At 34.9% G+C, this 22682-nt stretch overlaps 2 protein-coding genes across 3 annotated transcripts; one reads left to right on the top strand and one right to left on the bottom strand.

The window, feature by feature from the left end:
* Positions 1 to 1433: 1433 nt before the first annotated feature.
* On the top strand, positions 1434 to 10580 carry LOC104243640 (TATA-box-binding protein). The gene is made up of 10 exons (XM_009798860.2): positions 1434 to 1662; positions 2465 to 2568; positions 3113 to 3200; positions 5553 to 5624; positions 6362 to 6412; positions 6693 to 6737; positions 7553 to 7645; positions 9357 to 9458; positions 9555 to 9628; positions 10327 to 10580. Coding segments are annotated over exons 2-10 (603 nt in total). The 5' UTR covers positions 1434 to 1662; positions 2465 to 2491; the 3' UTR covers positions 10328 to 10580.
* Positions 10581 to 13788: 3208 nt separating this feature from the next.
* LOC104243639 (2-oxoisovalerate dehydrogenase subunit beta 1, mitochondrial-like) lies at positions 13789 to 20688 on the bottom strand. Of its 2 annotated transcripts, XM_009798859.2 has the most exons (13): positions 20323 to 20688; positions 17992 to 18103; positions 17731 to 17766; positions 17587 to 17646; positions 17455 to 17512; positions 17277 to 17374; positions 15864 to 15953; positions 15726 to 15794; positions 15540 to 15626; positions 15242 to 15337; positions 15079 to 15156; positions 14078 to 14164; positions 13789 to 13994 (listed from the first exon to the last, which is right to left on the bottom strand). In XM_009798859.2, exons 1-13 carry the CDS (start codon positions 20505 to 20507, stop codon positions 13959 to 13961), a joined length of 1092 nt encoding a protein of 363 aa, XP_009797161.1. In that variant the 5' UTR covers positions 20508 to 20688; the 3' UTR covers positions 13789 to 13958. The 2 variants fall into 2 exon arrangements, with proteins under 2 accessions (XP_009797161.1, XP_070012865.1); XM_070156764.1 differs by lacking the exons at positions 15079 to 15156; positions 15242 to 15337 and having other exon boundaries at positions 20323 to 20662.
* Between the last annotated feature and the right edge of the window lie 1994 nt (positions 20689 to 22682).

Here is a 22682-nt window from a genome sequence, read left to right as displayed (position 1 = left end):
TGCAACGACCGCTTAGTCCTTTTTTATAAGGCGTAGTTGGACGTGATCAACAACACCTTTGGAAGCAAGAATACAGTAGAAGTAAGGAGGAAGATTCAACCACGAGTTTTTCCTTTCTTCTTCCTGTTTTCTATTGTTGGTTATGAATTTTAGTGTTGTATTTTCACATACTACTATGAGTAGCTAATTTATTATTTAAGTTTTTTATGGAACCTTTTGGAGGATAAATTCTTGTTAAGTTTGAATATAATTTAGTCTTTGAATTTCTTTACTTGTTCAACTACGTGCTTATTTTTATTGATTGAATGACCATTAATTAACTGAGCCTATTTATTATATACTGCCTGGGAAAGGGTACATATTTAGTTAGTTGTAACAATGTCACTCCTAACGTATATGGGGAATCAATACGGCACGTTTAAATGTGGGTTTACGAATAACAAAGTATTGACGTGGTCATAGTGAGCGGTAAGATTGTGCCAACTAGCGTAGTTCGAAAGAATATGTCTAGTAAATTATTGTAGTTGCTTGGGAGAAAATTATGATACCTGAAGTGCTCACGACCAGTAGAGAATAATTAGGCGAAATTATGGGAGATAGCGGGAAGGATTCCGACAATTGGGAAAATCATAACTCTAGACCTCGTTAATCTTGTCTCTAATTCTTAGTCTTATTAATTGATAATTTTACTACTTTTAGTGTTTGTTAATTAAGCAGTTTAAAATAAGATTACAATCTTTATAGCTAGAAAATTATTTGAACTTATAATACTTAGCAATATTGAATGGTTGTAGCTAAGCCTTAGTTTTTTGTGGGATTCAACTTCAGACTTTTAGACCGGATTATATTTGCAATGAACGCTTATCCTTTTTAGGACTAGAGTTGGGCGTGATCACTCATGCTTTCTGGTTTTAACGCATATTTTCAAATTTTCTTTTAATATGTACACCAAAATACTACATCTTACTTTGTACTATTAAAATAAAAAAATTCAAAGTTTTTCTTCCATCGAAACCAAAAAATTTAAGTCTGGCCTTAAACTAGCACTATAAATTATTCTAATTAAAACCTATTCCCGTTCAAAGTCACCAATATTATGAGCAAAATAATTTTCCCACTTCCATGGGAAAAACACATACAAGGACACGTGTCATGATCTATTTGGCCATTTATAGCCTTTATTGTCTACTGATCAAAATTTTATTACCAATCTACCCATTCGAAACATCAACCTCTGTTAGTCACATGAGGTTAATTCCGTAATTTAATACCCGTCACACAAATACTCGAATCTTTTTGCCATTCACGCGCCTGTATTGATATTACCATTCTACCCATAAAGATATCAAACAACGTTCAGCCATACGAGGTTAATTCGGTAAATTAAAACCACCACGCCATCACACAAATACCCAAATCCCACACGTCTTGGCATAAGCTCTTCAAATCGTTCCTCTTCAACTCTCTTCTCCCCTCTATATAACCTCTACCTCTACAAAAATCTTCCTCTTTTCATATAAAAGAACTTCTCTTTCAAATTCTTACCGCTTCAATTCCTATTTTGCTTTCTCTACACCTTCGAAAATCAACTTTTCGCTCCAATTTTGAGCTCTAATTCAGCACGATTTAAGCAAACCCTAGCTTTAGATTTTACATTCAAAGGTCTGAATCTGATCCAATTTTTCATCATCATCTCATGTTTTCTGGTTAAGCAAGTTGTAAATCTCAATATTCCGAGTTTTGTTGTAACAATTTTATTACTGAGATGAATCAAAGTCCATGTCGAATTATAACCGAATTTAGGCTACATTATACTTTCTTTTTCCTTGTTGAGTTTTATTGAAAATCCTACACACACACACACACTTGATTTGCACAAGCAAATTTGTCCTGATTCTCCTGATTTGCTTAAATTGGAAATAGCAATTAAAAAATTTAAAAAAATTGGGGAGGGTGAGAGTGAGGGTGCTGAATTGATATTGGATATTTCTCCGTTAGTGGAAGAGTTATTATTGTTGTATTAACTTCTTATAACTGTCTTGTGGAACTTCCACTGTTTCACTGACACCGTCACTGACCATATAGCTTTCTGTACCAAGGTTTAAGATAGATAGGAAGAAATAACATAGTTTTTTCTTTTGCCTGAAATTGGAACCTTTGGTCTTCTATCCGTTAGTTCTAGCTGGAGAATTATTATTTTTATTATTGATGAAGGAGATATTGATTTTGTAGAAAATGTAAATAGCTTTTGGTGTTAGCTAACCTACCTTTTTGAATGTGGAATTGTCAAGGATCTAAATGGAGGGACTTGGTTAGTGAGTATGCATATAGTTGTGGCACAATTAGCTTGGGATTGCCGTGTAGTTGTTGCTGTATTATAATTTATGAAGTAGATATTGATAATATCTGCTACTTTTATTCCATAGATATTGATAATATCTGCTACTTTAATTCCATTTTGTAGAGGTTCGAGTAGGTAGTCCAAAGAGGAATGGCAGATCAGGGATTGGAAGGGAGCCAACCAGTGGATCTCACCAGGCACCCTTCTGGAATAGTCCCTACTCTCCAGTAAGTTATTTCTCATTACTTCTACTACTTTTATCACCTGTAATGCCGGTCATAGGGCCTACAAATTGTTTACAAGTCATTGGTCGTTAACACTTGCCCCGAAAACGTAGTCTTTATTTGCTTTCTAAGTAACAATTTGGACTGAAATATTCAGACTCAAAGAGTTCTATTAACTTATCAAAATTATGTTTGGGAAAACAAATATTTATATCAATTGCATTAATACGGAGGGAGCAGTTAAGAGAGAAACTGAAAACGGGGAACTGAAAACTTTTAGGAAGAAAGTTTGGTTCATAAAATTTTCGATTTTCAAATAAGATACGTGCACAATTTTTTTTTAAAAGTCCTGGCGAATTTTCTTTTGTTGCTTACTTTTCCCCCCTAAACATACTGCACATTTTCTGTTTGCACAAGTTGAACAACAAGTGATAAAAGTACTTCTGATGGTGAATAACTTAAGTGGTGCAAGCTCTCAGTAGTTTGTATTTCGAAAGTAGATTCCCTCTAACTGACCTTTGTGTCTGTCATACTTTTTCACTGCTAGGAATATTGTGTCAACAGTGAATCTGGACTGCAAGTTGGACCTTAAAGCCATTGCACTTCAAGCTCGAAATGCAGAGTACAATCCAAAGGTATCTTTCTGTGCCATAGTTTGTTATAGTTGTTTATAAGATCATAGATCCTCTTAATGCACATTCACAATGAGTTTTATCTAACATGTGAATGGAGTTTCTTACATTTAGATCTCCTTATAATGAGATTGTCAGAGATTTGTTACGCGTGCTAACCTGTTCCTCTGCAAAATGTTTTATTTTAAACTTAATGATTTTGGATTTTTTTTTTTTTAAATTTTCACTTGTTGCTTTTTTGGCGGTGAAATTTGGGGACATAATAGGTGCTTCCTGCTGGATCAAGTGAACTTTGTTTGAGCATGTGACTGTTGTTTTGCACAGTAACTTGTGAGGCCATTCTTAAATTTTTCCCTTGAGAGGTTTCCGTGCAAATGACTTGTTTTAACATCTAACTTTGTGAATGAATTCATTTCTTTTTTTTGCTTTCATATTTTTAAGATTTGGTGCTCACAGAAAGAAGCGTAAGCGAGTAACAGAGCCGGGAATAAGGACTTGTGAACAAAGTGGTCTTATTTTTTGAATGCTTGGTCACCAGTAGCACATCTAGCTGAGGCTTGTGCTCTAGTTCGGCTTAGTTCCAAAACTAAGTTCTGAGATCAGCTCGATTAATTAAAATTGAAGTACAAGCTGTATTCATTCAGCTCAGCTATTGACCGACTTGAGTTCGATCAAGGCCTTGATCTCTTCATTTATTGTAAAAAGCTAAGGATGAACCCCTAAGAATGAAATCAATTGCATCTCTTTCATTCTTTCTCTACATAAAACTGGAGAATATCTAATTTATTAGAATATTTCTTGTGGAATCCCAAATAAACAGAATTTCTTTTGCCACAGTTTGGTGTTGATATAGAAGTCTTTATATTTAGATAAAATATATATGGATGCGTTTATGCATATGGGAGTTATCCTATTATAATAAAAAAGATATAGGAGTTATTCTATTTCCAAATCAAGAAATTGTTTTCAACACCAGGACCAGTTTGATTAGATATTGAAAGTATGGCACTGGGTTGTCACATCTTTATGTTTCTGATATTTTTATCAGTGCCTTAAATGCTGAAACTGTTTAAGATTCACACTGCACTTGAAATTCCTCATTAACCTTATCTTAGTCGCAGGACCAAACGTACTTAGAATAAGCTTCATTATGGCAGTTGCATGATACTTACGGTTGAAGAGAGAAGAATGAGAACAAAATGAGATGAAGAAAGTGAACTATCCTTCTGAGAGAACCCTAGTTGGGGAGGGGGGAAAGTAGAGTTTGAAATGGACACATAAAATGATGGATATAAGGGAGAGTGAAGGAGATAGAGAGAGAAGATAAGAGATTAAGAAGAAAAGACATTATTAGTGAGATTGAATTGGGGGAGTCCTGTTTGGAGGTTTTTAGAATATCTAAAAGAATATTTAGTTATCTTATTTATATGTACACATATAATTAACTTGTTGAGCTTGGCTTGCGTGTTGTGGTGAGTTGAGCATAGTTGATCGTGGGTTATATATATTGTACACGCATTGGCCATGCAATTTTAACTAGTTGAACTTGGTTTGCAATCATTTCATCAGAGCATGATTCAGCTTGAGTTTTGCTCAATTCTGGAGCTTGATCTTTTAAAAAAACTGAGTGCTTGTGAGCCTTAGCAGCTGGGTTTGCTTGCGTCCATTATTTTCTCCTTTTTTCCATTTTGGTTTTGGTATTGAGGGTTTTTTTTTTTGTGGGGAGGGGGGGGGGGGTACCACAACTATGATCTACAAACCATAAGTTCAATTTGGTGCGTTTTTGGCACTTAACAACTCACTTTATTTTTAAGTCTTATCTGATGGTCACCTAGTCTTCGATGTGGAGTATTTTTTTACTTATCCAAAATAAGTTCTGTTATTTGCTTACCAACTTGCCCATGTCAGCTAGGAATTGCTCACCATTGTGTAATTGGATCTCCTTAGTGATATCTCCTATATTTGTTTTCCCTACTTTGTTCAATTGATTTGTGAGCTCTAAGATGATATATTTGATATTCCTATTTATGGTTTGACAATGTATAAGATTGTATCTATTCTCAGTTTCATACAAAGTAATCCATGCATCATTAACAGTAGGTATTCCATCATTAATATCAGGTATCTATGTAAACTGTGTACTATGACATAAATCAGTGTGTAGAGCAATTGAGTAGTAATTGTTTATATTTGCTTCCGAAGTTATACTGTGTAACCTGTTTCATCAACCTGTATTCCATTTGAATCTGCTGAACCGGCTACCTATGAATGTTTGTTGTTGCATCATTCGTGCTTCTTTCTCAAGCAATCAAGAATGAAAGTATATATCACTTTAACTAGTTATTGTGATTTCAGCGTTTTGCTGCAGTGATCATGAGAATTAGAGAACCAAAAACTACAGCACTGATTTTTGCTTCTGGGAAGATGGTAAGTTTTAAACGGCTTTTGATGGGTTTGGTCTTAGCAAGTATTGACATTGTCGCTGATCTAGTTGTTGATTGATTCAAATTATTCTGTCAACTTAAAATTTAACCTTGTTCATGAATGTCTCATCTATGCTGCTCGGAAAGGGGTGTGGGCACCTGACAGGGGTTCGGATTTAGAAGTCGGATTTGTCATCACCTGACTTTTAGGATTCGGGGATACGTGTAGGAGTATGGGTGTGGGTGTTAAGATGCAACCAATAAATGTATATTACGACCAATAAATGTATATCACGATATATATAAATATATATTTTGTCAGTTAATTGAAGTTATTAATAAAAGCTAGTATAATTAAATTCCTTGTGAAGACCTAATATTCTATTCGTAAGTTATCTGGTATAATAGTAAAGTGTTCTCTTATATATATATGTGTGTGTGTGTGTGTGTGTGTGACATAACCTCAAAGTCAAACCAAATACCCAATCACCCTATACTTCTTGGCGATAGTGTAGTCAGGCACTCAAATTAGGTTGACTAAATCCAGTGCAGATCCAACACCCACACCCACACCCACACCACACCACACCCAAAACGTGTGGGATCGACACGGGTGTGGCAAGACTTTTGAAGGATCTGAGCAAGCAACATAGCTTCTCATTACTATCCAGAAATACTCATTTTATTATCTACTTTCTGCTAAAAACTCATGCCTTCTAATTGTAAATTTATCTGTCTCAGGTCTGTACTGGAGCAAAAAGTGAACAACAGTCAAAGTTGGCAGCACGGAAAGTATGTACTAGTTAATGTCTAGTATTGTATCCTTTATGATGAATCACCAGACGCTTATCTAAGTTCACTGAATCTGACAAACTTTATCAAAAAGTTCAATGAATCAGACAATACTAATTTTGATTAAGCATCAGTCTAGTATATTTCTTGAAAAGGTTCCGACTGTTCAGCAAGCTTTTTATGTCTTCAGTAGTTATTTTAATAAAATGTCAAGTTCTCATTTTCTTTTTATTTGAAGTGCCTATCTTTCTTACTTTGATGTTTTCCTAATCTTTTACAGTATGCTAGAATTATTCAAAAGCTTGGTTTTCCAGCCAAGTTTAAGGTAACCACTTTTGCTCAGTTATTCAGTTTATTGAGATTTTATAGAAAACTATACATATCCCCTTCCCTTATCCTGGAGTGAAAATGAAAATAAGGAATAGGAAAGAAGAAAAACCGCCTCTTCAGAAAAAAAAGAAGAATATGTTTGTGTTTCCATCCTAATTACTGCATTCTTTAGAAATTTTGGAACATTTGTCCATCATAGGGTGCAACTCTTTTCCGAAATTTTACCTCAGAACTACACCTTGGATCAATGGATCTAATCCACTATAGCTGGACGGACCTAACCTGTCAATGCCGGTAACTATTTTCACGTGAATAAAGGATTTTCCCGTATGCATAAATAAGAAGACATTAAGTGTATTAATGATATCACCACAAAAGAAAATTCGGAATATCGCTTTGAGCCTTCAGAGGGAGTGATCTATCCGACAGGCTAGTCTGGTGCTTTGATATTCCCTAGAACCAAGGCCAAAAGTAAATTCACAACCTCAATCAACAAGTTGTGCAGAGAAAACCTTATAACAGCTGTTGAGCTGGGATATGTGCTTGAAAGACTTCAGTACTCAGTTTGCAATATTCTGGAAGCTGCTAAGGAGTTATATATTTTTTTTTTCAAGAATTGACACGTGTTTTGAAAATGCTTCAGAATGACTTAAAACGCTTTTAGGCATTGCTTCTCTTCTTTGTTCCTAGTTATCTGGAAACAATACACCATTAAAGGAGAAGTTACCAAATAATCCTAGTCTAGCTGCAATTTTGTTCTTTGTTTCTGCTATATGTTTCAGTTATTTGAATTGTTTTGCTCCATTGTAGGATTTTAAGATCCAGAATATAGTTGGTTCTTGTGATGTTAAATTTCCTATTCGACTTGAAGGCCTTGCATATGCCCACGGTGCTTTCTCAAGTGTAAGTATTGACATATCATATCATTATTTCTTAGTATTGATAAATCTAGTGAATATTGTAATTGCAATCCTGTTATACCTGTAAGGTATAAGCCCTTCATCTAATTGATCTGAGGTTATTTGGTTCGATTACTCTATCAGACAAGAATCAGCTTTTGCCTTCTTTCTATTTTTCAGTCTTTTCTTGTATTATCCTCTAATTGTATCTGTAGCAGATCAAGTTTTGAAATTTCGATGTATCATTTCTCTTGAATTTGTTGGAGGTATTACTGACCTTTTTCTTCGACATGTCTTCCTATTTATCAGTTTTCATATGCAGTATCCTGCAATTGTAATGGTAACAGATAAAAGTCTTAGAATTTGATGTATCATTGGCTTGAGATATTAGGTATTGTTGACCTCTTCATGTCAATTGCCTTTGAAACATATGTTATTTGAAATGCACGGAACTTCAAGGACTCTGAAATTTTATGTGAAACTGTGAGGTCAACAAAAACTTTTGCTAGCACAGAATAAGCAAGAAAGCTTGAGAACAAAAATCTATTCCTCGAATTGGTTGGGTCATCACTAACCAGAAAAGTCACTAGTGATGGTCTTGGTTTAACCATGGGTTAGCTGCAAATGGTGCTGAATTGAAGTGACAAAAATCTGGGTCATGAATGATAATCATCCATTCCCAATTGATGGCATCCTCTGCTTTGACTAGTCTGAAGTATTTGACACACTGTAGAACTTCAGATCTTCTACCAATTATATTCATTTACAATTCAAACTTAAACCATGGTGTGATGTTTCCTTGTAACAATTATTTATCAATTACTACTATAATATTTTTTTCCTACTAAATAATATAGTTACGTCAGTCAATTTAACTTTATTTACAAAATATGGTATGTGTTTGTTTCTGTAATATTATTATCACCCATTTCTAGAGAAACCATTTAGTTAACTGAATTTTGATGAAGATAGTTAAAGCTCAACTTAGATCTTCATTTGTGTCCAAGTAAGCTCGAGTCCACTGATTGGCAAAGAACCTTTCAGCATGCGTTTTGGATCTTCTAATGCAGCCTGTTAGTATTTGTTACATATCAAAAGTTTGTGACCTTCCTGATTATATTACCACTGACGCTAGTGGTATACTCTCCCCTCCTTTCTGCATGTGTGTGTGTGTGTGTGTTTGGGGGGGGGGGTTGTGTTGGGGGGAGAAAGTAAGACGAATGGAAAGATAAATAAAATCTAGCTCCAGTTCTAGCCATTCGACGCACTTGCTTCCTTTCTTTATGGCCAAACTACTCTTGCTATAACTATGCAGTCCTCAGTCTCTCTCGTGGTCGTCTGCGTTCCCTTTTGCAATATCGTAAACATGTTCCAAATTTGGTGAATAATTAGTTCATCGGATAAAGGTTGTATCATAATAGGGAGTGGTTTGTGCTAAGTTCTAGTGATTTGTGGTAAACTGTTCCTTGTGCATCACTTATTATTTCTGATGTAAACTGAGTTTTACCCTTGTTTCTGACCAGAAAAACAACTGATACATAGTTCCGAGTGGTTGGCCACGTGGCGATGCTTGAGTTTCAGTACCTTGATATATTCATTAGAGTCATGACGTCTTAAATAGAATGTCGAAAGAACTGTTTAGTGCGAATTCTGACAGATATATTAACTTTGTTATTCTTCCTGGTATTTATCATCTTCCATTTCTCTTGGTACAGTACGAGCCAGAACTATTCCCTGGATTAATATATCGTATGAAACAGCCAAAAATAGTGCTGCTTATTTTTGTTTCTGGGAAAATTGTCATCACAGGAGCTAAGGTAATACATATTCTCTGCCTTCTAATGGATTCTTCGTTAAATTTCTACATGCCATGCTGGTGGTTTACCAAGCTCAGCATTTTATATGAATTTCAGGTTAGAGATGAGACATATACTGCCTTTGAGAACATATACCCAGTTCTTACTGAGTTCAGGAAGAATCAGCAATGGTATGGCAGTTGGTTGTTTGTATGTGCACAACTTTTGTTTTGGGTGATAAAATATTAGTCATTACTCAACAACCGGGGGGCGGGGGGGTTCTCATGACAGCTGTGATGAGCTGGCTCAAATCCAGCTTAATGAACTGTAGTTTCGCTGTCTAATTGGAGGGTATTCTGATGATAGCCTTTTAAATATGTGATAAAGGGGTTGGTACTCATAAGTGCTGGGGAACCGCTAGTCAGTTATTTAGCATGCATTAAAACGTGAGGAGTAATTTTTGAGTTGTTATTCGTAGTTAATGCATTAGATGCCACGAAAAAATGATTTTGTACGTCTTGCCTTTGGATGGAATAGTGAAACCATTTATTGGTGGGAGGAAAACCGATGCTTGTAGCAGAAAATGTTTCCCTTTCCCTTTATGTTTAAAGAGAAGAGAATTTGTTTGTCTTTGCCATGCAATGTTGAAGCTCCTGTGGCGTTAACTTTTAGCTTTGAGAGGAACTCAAAAAAAAAGATGAAATAGTTCAGAAGGAGAAGATCATTAGTTTTAGAAAAAAAGAGGGGCGGATTCTTTATTTGAGCATCATGTGCTGTGGGGAGCTCTGTTGCACTAAAGTGATTTATTACAAAGTAAATGTAGTTTGTTACTCTATATTGGTAGTGAACTGATTCTCATCTTTATATTAATGATGTTGATTGCTCGCAGAGTTGAGAGACTGTTTCATGCAGTGGAGCATCTGCTATGACTGACTGCAGGGTGGTTCATATTTGGAGACGACTTTGTTTTTCTTAACTGTAGATATTCTATAAATGAGGCATCGGCTTTTATGGACGTTTGTTTAAATTAAAACTGATGGCGGGGGGGCTTTAGGAGGATCCCGATAACTGTATTACTTCACTTGTAGCATATCATAAATTTCAATTTTGGGAGAAAAAAAAGAACTGGTCGTTGGTTCGTGATTCTCGTACTTGTTGAGTCTTAATGTTTTAAAGCGGCCTTTTGATTTAGTTCTCCTCAGTCGGACCAACTTGCCTTCTGTGTCGAAAGTCTTTCCTGCTCCTAAATTATAGCCTTATGTACAAAAATATAGTTGCCTCTCAACCGGGAATCATCAGTTAACCCAAGTTACAGTCTACACAATTTGAATGAAGTGAGGAATACTTTCTCAATTTTAACTGTGCATAGACATGTTAGCTTTATATATACTGTGTTCAAGGGTGAGCCATTCATTTGTTGAACCATTGATAAGGTATTATTCCACAATTGTCCTTTCCCTGAACCTTGGCCACATTGATGATTGTTAATCTTGTGTCGTTCTTATTCATGTTAAATAGTTCCTTTATTTACCGCTACAACAATTAGCTTTTAAGCTTAGCTCTGGGGGTGCCTTCTTGTCTGTTAGTCCTAGATGATCCAAAAAATGTAAAACCAACCGTCGTCGATGAAGGGGAGAAATTTAAAAATAGCTAGATTTACAAGTGGTCATTCAAAAATAGCCACAATTTTAAAAGTAATTGAAATTTAGTCACTTTTCACGTAAAGATAAATCTGAACGAAAATACTATTCAAAATTCGGAAAATACTTCAGCAAAATTTACTGGAGTTCTAGCATAAGTATACTCGAACTTTAGGATATTATAATGGAGTTCCAGCATAAGTATATTGGAACTCCACCATATTATAATGAAGTTCCAGCATAAGTATATTGGAACTCCAGCATAATATACTGGAGTTCCAGTATAATATACCGGTCCAGCATAATATGCTGGAAGTTCATACACAGGTGCACTGATCTCCAGTATAATTTTCAATGATTTTGTAAATGCTGACTATTTTTGAATGGCTAATCCGAAAACTGTTCAGCCCGTGTTATTTTTACTCGATGAAGTAGTTTGAGTATATGTACACACCTTCATAGTATGAGAGACAGGGGCGGATTTATTCCTGCCGAAGCGGTGTCACGCGATACCGCTTCGTCCGAAAATTTTACTAAATATATATATTAATACTGTACGAAAACGGATAACTAGGAAAAATGACACCACTTGAGATAAATTGTCTCTTGGTGTGTTGGTAGTGTGCTTGCTTTTTCTCTAAGAGGTCCAAGGTTCAAACCTCAACTAGGACATTTTTCTTTTACAAATATTTGAGAGGGCCTTTGTAGTAAAAAATGTGATGAAGTAGAATTGAACACCTTTTCTAACTTAAGACTCAACAAAATCAATAGACTAAGGTTATTTTTGTCTAAAAGTATGATAATTAAAGTTATACTCCAGTTCTTTTATAAATTTCGACATCGCTTACAAATTTTTTTGCATACGCCCCTAACGAGAGACTGTTCATAGATGCTAAGAAACATGAATCTTCCAAAAGTCGTTACCCTAAAAAAAGATAGAATATATTAGTTTATTATAAAGGGAATTAAGATGTGTACTCCAACAGGAGAAACGTTCATACTTTTCATTAAAAATGACTTTTACTATACCAAGCATATAGGTAAATATTTCCTAGCAATAAGTTGTTTACTAACAATCTATTTACTATGTAAAATAAAATACTCCTTTTGTTTCAATTTAAATGACATATTTCGAGAGTTAATTTAACTAAAGTTTGAAGTTAAATTGGAATAGTTTAACTTATTATTTTAAAATTCACATTTTAATATTCAAAAACCATTCAAAAAATATAAGTTGTATTTTTTCTCATGTCAATATAATTAAAATATATATTTTAAAATGTTGGTCAAAATTCATAAAATTGACTTTCGATAAACGAAATACAACGACCCAGTGAAATTCCACTAGTGATGTCTGTGAAGAATAATGTATACGCAAGCCTTAGCCCTTCCCCGAAGGAATAGAAAATCTATTTTCGATAGATCCTCGACTCAAGAAGATTTCGATAAACGAAATATGTCATCTAAAAATGGAGGGAGTAATACTATTCCAAACTTTGAATGTTGTTGAAGAAAGAACGGGGAGGGGTCAAAATTGATAAAACTACTTATTGATGGCTAGGAGCACTTTCGAGCAACTCAAACTGTAGTACAATAGACGAGACTTCATTTTTCTTGTTCACCAATTACCTTTATATTGATGGGTCACAAGAAGGTCATGTAAGATGGACAATCTAGATTCAAATAGCGCATCTTATGCAGCGGCGGCACGACGAATTTTGTGGCCTAAAGTCAAACTTTACGAGGGGCCTTAACTTTTAAATTTTTTATTTATTTATTTTAAGTCTATTTTTTTTAGTTTTTTTTTAGATACAAAGTTATTAATAATTTTCTTATAATCAAAAACTCCTAATAAGTATTTCTCAATTGACAATATAGCTAATACATTTAACCTTTCTTGTGACATTGTTGTTCTTAGGTAAGATTTTATCAATTTTAATTTTGAAAACTTCTTTCCGCTAAAGCAACAGTAACATTATTCCACAAACAATTTAGGCATTTGAAAAAGAACTAAATCTTTTTATTTGATTAAGTGTATTAATTAAACAGTTATCTTCTAATTGTACTATTTTCCTTAATACTTTTAATTCAGGAAATAAATTCAAATCATCAATATCGAATTGATTATTGTGCTTTAAGGAACATTCAAGAATAAGGCAATATTTTTTCAAATTTCCAACATCTAGTGATCTTAGTTTTACTGCCAAATAAAATATTTTCATATACTTAGAATTGTTCAAATCTATTTTGAAGTGAAAAATAGTGTTGTCTATTATGTACAAAAGTAATCAACTCTAAAGGACTCTTCGAAAGATTTTGAAATTTTATTATCAACATTCGCATCAAATTGTTACTTCTTATATATCACACGTTTCTTACGAAATTCGGATTTGATATTCATTTCAAGTGCAATTTTCTTGGTAGAAATCATAGCAATTGCAAATCCTTCTTCTCTATATTTGTTAAAGAAAGAAATCAAACTTTTTAACTTTACAAAACTCTTTTTAAACTTATACATAGTCTATTAGGTGTAACAAAAAATGAACCTTCACAAATACGAGACCTAAAGCGGTTGCTTTACTTGCTTTATGGATGGGCCGCCCTGAGCTTATGCACCAAAATAGAGAGCAGAGCGGTTGCTTTATGGATGGGCCGCCCTGAGCTTATGCACCAAAATAGAGAGCAGCGAGCCAGTACTAGAATGACAGGGGTAACCGAATATAGATTTTTCTTTGAATTAATTGTTATTAGCAGTAGAAATAACAGGGAATGTTTTGAACTTGTATGTTAATACAGAACAGCCAATCATGAACTACACAATGCATAAATTAGTTGAAATAACAATCTAGTGTGGCAGTGGCTCCACATGAGTGGAAGAGCATTAGTAATTCACAGTAGATTTGATTGCGTCCAGTATCTGCAGGCAAAAAAAAAAGAGCAGCACTTTAGTCAGACTCGGGGTGAAACTTTGAAAATGAAAAAAGTTTTAAGCCCTGTTACCTTGTTCTTTGTAGGCAAGTAAAAGGGTTCGAAGACGAGAGGAAAAGGGGTATCTAACCCACATACTCTGGCCACTGGAGCTTCCAACTGCAAAGCAACTCAAATATTGAACACTTAGAAGTACTTCATTTCGTAACGTCTTAACAAAACATTGGAACATGAGAACACACACATGCAGATGGAGTCTATGTTTAACGGATTCAACTTAATCCAGTATTTTTACAAAAAGCCTTTATCTCTGTGTGTGCGTGCATGAAACCACTAAGATTTCACTAAATATTAAATTTTGTATTTGAAATGTATGATGAATTCGGTGTTAAGAACTTTAAATGTTAGATTCATTATATTTAAATCCTGGTGCCTGTTAGAACATAGGACTCCTTACGGCATTTTCTATTTGATAAAAGAGATTGGAGAACTAAAATGCTCATACTAGAACTGCTAGCTTCTTGCAGCATGTTCATGTTCATGCTATTTACTGACGTCCTCAACTAACAGAAGGGCCTTACTAAAACACCCCTATCCAAGGCAATCACCTCTAATACATAAATTATTCATGTGCACCAGCAAAGCATATTGATACCCATACAAGATTCCGATTCATAAAGCACTCCTGGTTTAAAACAGGACCCAGTTACTGAACCTGAGATAAGGCAGGTGGCAAATACTTAACTTTTAGCTAACCCAGTTACCCAGATGCTAGACAACACTGACAAGTTCAGTAGCCTCACCCACTCACACAAGATATGGCGCCTAAGTCCAAGATCACCAGGAGTATGTATGCAAAAGCTCTAAGTTGTTTGCATTTTTCCAAACAACCGAGGTACCACTCATTATTCCTTAAGACTGCTTGCTTTAACTATGTTTCACAAATCCAAAAGCACAGAGGGCACATGACCTTGCCTATGAGTTATAGGGTTTGACATTTATTAAGGTGATCCAGGAAAGAAAAGGAAACTAACATAAGTCTACAAGGAGACCTAAAATAAGGAAATACATACTCTCATAAAGCAACGCTCAACTATAGATGCAGAAATTTCAGCACCAAATCCACCTGTCACAGGAGCTTCATGACTAACCTACAAACCAGAAACTTCCAGTAAGTTATTTAATTAGGATGATATTACCTCTTCAATTCCGTAAAGCATTGCTTAGAATACTCACCAGAAGCCTTCCTGTCTTTTTGACAGAAGCCTCTACTGTTTCCTTGTCCCATGGTATTAAAGTTTTAAGGTCTATCAGTTCGCATGAGATCCCTTCCTATAGAATATACGTATTTAGAAGCTGATAAGTAATCAGGAGAAGTACATAAGAGGTACAGCTGAAAGATTAACTGATAGATATGATACAATACCAAGCGTGAGAAAGAAGTTTGAGCATGCAAAAACCATGGACAATAAAATGACAAGAAATCTATTCAAGGCAACATATTATAACAGATCTATTAGAAACTAGTATTCACCTTTGCAGCTTCAATGCATGCCTGCTCCATAGTAGATAGCTGAGCTCCCCAACCAACTAATGTGATATCACTACCTTCCCTGATGACCTGCATTTTTGCATACACTTCAGATTTTTTTGATAAGATAATGGTAGCATGCTCTTCAGCTTTCAAATTCATAATAAACAATTAAACAAGACATCATACCTCTGCCTCGGAGAGAGGCAACATATAATCATCTTCAGGAACTTCTTCAACAGCCATCCGGTAAAGCATCTGAGATTCATCCAGACATATTCAATGATCTGCAGCAAAGAGTATTACGAGGAACGTAAAAGAGATTACCTTTGGCTCAAAAAAGACTACAGGATTTGGGTCACGTATGGATGATAACAGCAATCCTTTTGCTTGATGTGGACTGCGTGGGATGACCACCTTGCACAAATAATTGCACAAAAAGTTGTCGAAGGTATGTGTTCAATTCCATAAGGAAAAAGGAAGTGCATCTGGTTTCTAAAGAAAATATATCAAGAATTTCAGGAAAAGAAAATATAAATAATTATTCCCAGAATCCCTTTAGGAGTAGAAATTATAAGCAAAAAGGTGACAGATAGGGAAAACAGAGTGAGCATATAGAAGATAGTAATGGAATCACGGAGCTTGGTGCTTCACTTAAAATCAAGATTGGGAAACAAGCCACCTCGAAAAATAATCAGTCATCAATCCAACCAACGCTCATGATGGTAATGGCTCACGAATGGAGAAACTCAATCTATATACTGTATTTGGAGAATAATGATTTTTCTCATTTGCAGGGAAGAACTTGACAAACAAATATTTGATGTCCATCTTGTAGAGACTTATGAAAAGGAAAAAAAAAGAAGGAATGTCCGTCTTGTAGAGACGGAAAACTTTGCATGTGTTTGCTAGCATCCTATTTGAACTCACATTGCCAGTACTAAACCCACATAAATAAGGACTGGGGTAAGGCAACGACCAGCTAAAAGAAGTCAATTTATGAGAAATCTTCACAATACTAAACGCGTCGAGATGTGCTCTCCTGGGTACATGCTACATCGGAACCTGGGCGTGATGAAAAAGAAAAAGGAAAGTGTTCCATCACCTCACCTCTTGGATGTGAGCAGTGGCGGAGCCACCTTTGTCCAAGGGGTGTAAATTGACAACCCTTCACCGGAAAATTACTGTGTAGCTAGGTAAAATTTCTTTTTGTGTAATAGAATGCCCTTGGCTTCTTCATAAGCTGTTTATATTTTGACTCCTCTTAGTGAAAAATCCTCCACCACTAGACTTGAGGAAGTATAAGTAAGGGTTACAGTCATGGACGGTATGGGTAAAGAAGTCGGTCCCATCACATTTGCCATGCGAAATTTAGGTTCATTGACAGATAAGATAATACAATTACTAGATACCTTAACGAGGAGAATTGATATTGCGTGTTTACATAAGACTATGTGTACAGGAAAAGGCTAGAGCGATTAACTACAGAGGTTATAAATTACAGTAACCATATGAAAATCATTTTAGCACCAGAACTTAAGAATAAAGTTGTAGCACTAAAAAGGAATGATGATATGGTTGTTTCAATAACGCTAGCACATGGAAAGGAGTCAATCACATAAATAGTGCCAATGCTTCGTAAGGAATTAAAGAGGAACTAAACATGTAATATGGTGATTTTGAGAAAAATCATTCAAAAGAACCTGACAAGTATAAGATGCAAAGAAAGACGTGGGATACCTTTATACCAGGAACATGGCAGAAGAAAGATTCAGGGGATTGTGAGTGGTAATGCCCGCCATGTCCAACAGCTCCATAAGGTGCTCTTATAGTTAAGCCTGGAAATCATGAGCAGCTCAGCATCTTGAAACTTAGATAAAATGATGAAGTGCAATAAAATCATATGTTCTCCAATTACCTCCGCAGTTGAACTGATTACCACTCCTATATCTGAATTTCGCAGCTTCATTGACAATCTACAAAACGAAAATCTGACAGTCGATAAATGTCATGCCGATATGCTAGTACATGACTCGGCGAAGATGCATACCTGATCAAAAGCAGGAAAAATATAATCTGCAAATTGAATTTCTGCTATAGCTCGATTGTCCTGAAATTTAAGGAAGCAAAAAAATAACAATATCAGCAAACAGTTAACTATTTAGCTTTCAGTATTTAGAGCTCAGAAGCTGACCATTGCAGCCAGACCAATAGCAAATCCAACTATGCCCTGCACATAAAAAACCATTAGCGGATACACTTTTTCACACAAGAAAGTAATTTGGGATGCTGAGGAACCAAATGGTCAGGTTCTTATGCACCACACATTGTATCAAATGACATATATGCTGAATTTCTTATTATTAAAACAAAGAAACAGGTGGTATTAGCTCAGGTCTTTCACCCAGAAAGGGCTAGAGTGGATGTGGAATATAGTAGATAAGCACAGATATACCTGCTCACATAAAGGAGTGTTAAAAACCCTCTGTTTTCCAAATCGGTCAGCTAATCCAGTAGTGCAACGAAAGACACCACCAAAACCAACATCTTCTCCAAATACATAAGCACTGAGAAGAAAATTCATCTTTCATCAATCAACCATAAACAAGCACGCAAAAAATGCCAGTAAAAGAAAATATGCCGGCAAAAGTATAATCTATTGTTGAGCATGAGAAGATCCAGCTGAAATGGTCAGCATTACTTGAAGTAGTTTGGACGCTATTAGATGTAATCTAAGCAAGTATACTGGGATTTGCATGCCTGCGTCAACTAATATTCCAAAGTTAAGCTGGAAGTGACTGGTAACTCCTCCTATGAAGGTAAGGAATCGAAAGCTGAAGGCTCAAGCTATCATCCTTATATTTCTGGAGACGCTTAACGCTAATACGTTGTTGTATTACTCGTAAATACTGTTCTGGAAAATAAAATAGGTATTCTTGAGATAATACAAATGGTACAGTTATTCCTGCAGAAAAGAAACAAACGAGAACGCTGTGGGCGAACCAGCTCCTCCCTTCCCCCTCCCCCCCCCCCCCCAAAAAAAAAAAAAAAAAAAAAACCCTTCTTCATTCAACCATTCTTACCCATTCATGTGTCAGTGCTTAAAATTAGTTGTGATGCAAAGTACATAGCAAATGACAAATGATGCATAAATGAGATTGGTCTAAAGCATTCACAAACTGATACAAAAACATGATGCGAATAGATCCAATAATAAAGCTTCTGTTGGAAAATTTATCAACAAATAAATAAAAAGCAGCGGCGGCCCGACGAATTTTGTGGCCTAAAGCCAAACTTTAGGAGGGGCCTTAACTTTTAAATTTTTTATTTATTTATTTTAAGTCTCTTTTTTTTTAGCTTTTTTTTAGATACAAAGTTATTAATAATTTTCTTATAATCAAAAACTCCTAATAAGTATTTCTCAATTGACAATATAGCTAATACATTTAACCTTTCTTGTGACATTGTTGTTCTTAGGTAAGATTTTATCAATTTTAATTTTGAAAACTTCTTTCCGCTAAAGCAACGGTAACATTATTCCACAAGCAATTTAGGCATTTGAAAAAGAATTAAATCTTTTTATTTGATTAAGTGTATCAATTAAACAGTTATCTTCTAATTGTACTATTTTCCTTAATACTTTTAATTCAGAAAATAAATTCAAACCATCAATATCGAATTGATTATTGTGCTTTAAGGAACATTCAAGAATAAGACAATATTTTTTCAAATTTCCAACATCTAGTGATCTTAGTTTTACTGCCAAATAGAAAACCAAAAATATTTTCATATACTTGGAATTGTTCAAATCTATTTTGAAGTGAAAAATAGTGTTGTCTATTATATACAAAAGTAATCAACTCTAAAGGACTCTTCGAAAGATTTTGAAATTTCATTATCAACATTCGCATCAAATTGTTACTTCCTATATATCACACGTTTCTTACGAAATTCGGATTTGATATTCATTTCAAGTGCAATTTTCTTGGTAGAAATTATAGCAATTGCAAATCTTTCTTCTCTATATTTGTTAAGGAAAGAAATCAAACTTTTTCACTTTACAGAACTCTTTTTAAACTTATACATAGTCTGTTAGGTGTAACAAAAACTAGGCCTTCACAAATACAAGGCCTAAAGCGGTTGCTTTACTTGCTTTATGGATGGGCCGCCCCTAATAAAAAGAATGGACTATTTCTGTTTCTTAAGGTCATTTGACCAGTCTTTGATCAGTGTAGAGTATCTAAATTATGTTCAAAAATGAAATTTTAGATTTAAAACCAAATATCACATACTTATGACCCTCAAAATGAGAATTGAGGGGTGGAATAAAGAAGAATCATTTCAGTTTAACGAAAAGATAGCTTCTTGGCTTTTTACTTAAAAATTGTATTTGTACAAGGAAAGGAACTTGCTTTCTCCACCTTCTCCAACTTTAGATTCTCATTATAAAATCTTTGTTGAAAATTCAATTTATCAGTATTATTCCCGAATAACTTAAAGATTATACTTTCTCCTTTGTCTATTTCTTTTTTTTTTTCTTTTCTTTTTTCCCTTTTCCTCCATCCACATAGTTTAAAAGTACAGTACTAGTAATACTTGTAGTCTTTTGTTAATCAAGCAAATTAACAACAACGTACTACCACCTTCCCTCTTTCTTTTCCCGCTTTGCTAATTTCTAATTCGTGATTGAGCGATAGACTGATCTAGGGACAACAAAACCTAACTTTTTCGTACACTTACCAAAAAAGGAAATTGGAAAAATACAAATACAATTAAAAAAAAATACCGAGGATCAGAGTCTAAGGCGATGTGAAGAGCTTGATTAATAGCAGTAAAAAGGTTGACAGATTTGCTGGGACTGATTCCTTCACTTTTTTTAAGCGTCTGATCAACTGTTGACGAAAATCTCCTACTTTGATTTTTGGAAGAAATTGTAGCCAATTTCCCAATTCTTCTGAAACTGCTTGCCATTTTCTATGTAATTTTTACAAGAACTAAAATTTTCAGAACAACAATATGTTTATTTGGAGAAAGTGAAAATATATTGAGCTAAATATGAGGAAGAAGAGGTTGTTGAAGAGAATTTATTAGAGTTTGGTATGGGACAAAATGAAATTAATAAATCTACAGATGGTCCACGTTGGTAGAGATTATCTTATACGCTTGGCCTGTTTATTTGCTCTATAATGGCAGCCGTCAAATCATTTTGATTTGGTTTTAGTAAAGAATTTCGTAATGGATAAAATTAAAGGAAATAAATTTATTTCAAAATTAAAATATATGGATGATAACATTACCATAACGAATTAGTGCAGTACTTTTAAGTTTAATTCCAATTTGTACGGTAGAATAAATCGGTAACTAAGATTATTTGACTTTGACTTATATATACATTGAAGAATTATAATTTCGACAATGGTGGAAACTCTTTCGCAACACAAGAACTTTTCGGGTGTGTTTAGTATAGTGGAAAATGTATTCCGTGGAAAATGTTTTCTTGAAAAATAAGTATGTTTAACCAAAAATAGTAATTTCGGTCAAAGCGTTATTTTAAAAGAACTCGGGTTACTGATAATCAATATATAAAATGAATAAAAGAAATTGGCTTTGATAATAACCAGATGAACAGAAGAAAACAAAGTAAATCAGTATATTTCGGTGATATTTCGTGTCCTTACAAATGATCAATCTTCTCCTTTTATAGCTATTTCTAAGTGGTACGTTTCGTTTCTTCCATAATTGAGCCATTATTGTCAATTAATGGCATTTAATAACATTTAATGTAACGTTACAATCAACATTCATATTTGATTCAATACAGATTTCTTAACGTTTCTGTATTTAATGCCCAATAGTTCGTATCTATTCCTTATTTTCTATCAGATTCATTCTCTTCTGTCATAAAGAGGTTCGAACACCTGCCTTCCTTGCCTTTTATCTGAATGACTGTCCGTGCCTGTTGAAGCTCGTGCCTCTTTGATTATTCTTCATCACTTGTTCCTCTTTAACTGGTCCACGTGTCATGCCGTGTCATCTTATAATGAATTCCATATATAAACTTAATTTTCCCAATACAGATAGTCCTCCCACTTGCCATTTATTCATCAATACAATATTTGGGAAGTGGACCTTATTAAAGCGGGAATATTTGCCGCCATTTAATTTTTCCCTGGAACTGATGCTTCAACTATCTCATTTAATGTGCATGACACGTGGCGTCTCATGGTTGGCTCTGCAACCTTTCAGTGCCTTTTAAGGCTCTTTTACGACTTCACCAATTACGAAGCGTCAGTTTTCATTATGACGTTTCCATCATTACACCTTTTCCTTTGACGGTTGCTTCTGACTATAAATATAACTTTTTACCCTTGTCCTTTTCACAAAAGTTCAGAATATTCAATTCTAATCTTCTTCTTCCTCGTACTACTATGTCTTCTTCAAACCCTAACCCTCGGAGAGTTCCCATTGTTGACAACTTTTCTCTTGCTCCTATTAGAAGTAGGAGAGGAGGAAGGCTTTGTAGTTTAGAGTCTTCTTCATCACGAATCCTCTCTCTTCCTTCATCGAGTTCTACTCCTCCGTCTAGAACTAGAGGTTCCCTTTCTCAAAGGTCTTCTTCTAGAGGTAAAGAACCCTCTGGACCTCTTCGTGAACCTTTAGTAGAGGAAATAGTCCCTGCGGAACTATCTTTCTACAACGATAGAGAATCCCTTAGAAACCAATTGTCCTCTTTAGATCGTGCTGATACTTATCCGACTCAAATCACCGAAGGTCTGATTTCAATAGTTCGTAGAGATTGCCATTAGAGCCATGACTTTCCCAATATAATCTCTAATGTGAACCAAAGAATTACCTCCTACTTAACTGGGTTTTCTTTTGTTTACACTTACCCTTTCACATTGGGTTTTAAGCCTACTATTGACCCTGTTATACTTGAATTCTGTCGTTTTTTCGACGTTTGCTTAGGTCAAATTGGCCCTATTGTATGGAGGGTTGTTGCCTGTTTGAGGCATTTGACCAACATGGCTGGCGTGCCTTTTACTTTCTCTCATTTAATCCATCTCTATTATCCTAAACTCTTTTGCCAAGGAGTCTTTACTCTAGTGGCAAGAAGCAAAAGAGTTCTAGTCAGTCCAGAAGATGACA

This window comes from Nicotiana sylvestris, chromosome 9, assembly GCF_000393655.2.
Source record: "Nicotiana sylvestris chromosome 9, ASM39365v2, whole genome shotgun sequence".
Classification (NCBI taxonomy): Eukaryota; Viridiplantae; Streptophyta; class Magnoliopsida; order Solanales; family Solanaceae; genus Nicotiana; species Nicotiana sylvestris.
The sequence above is the reverse complement of the archived record's forward strand: the minus strand, read 5'-3'. Positions and strand labels throughout refer to the sequence as shown.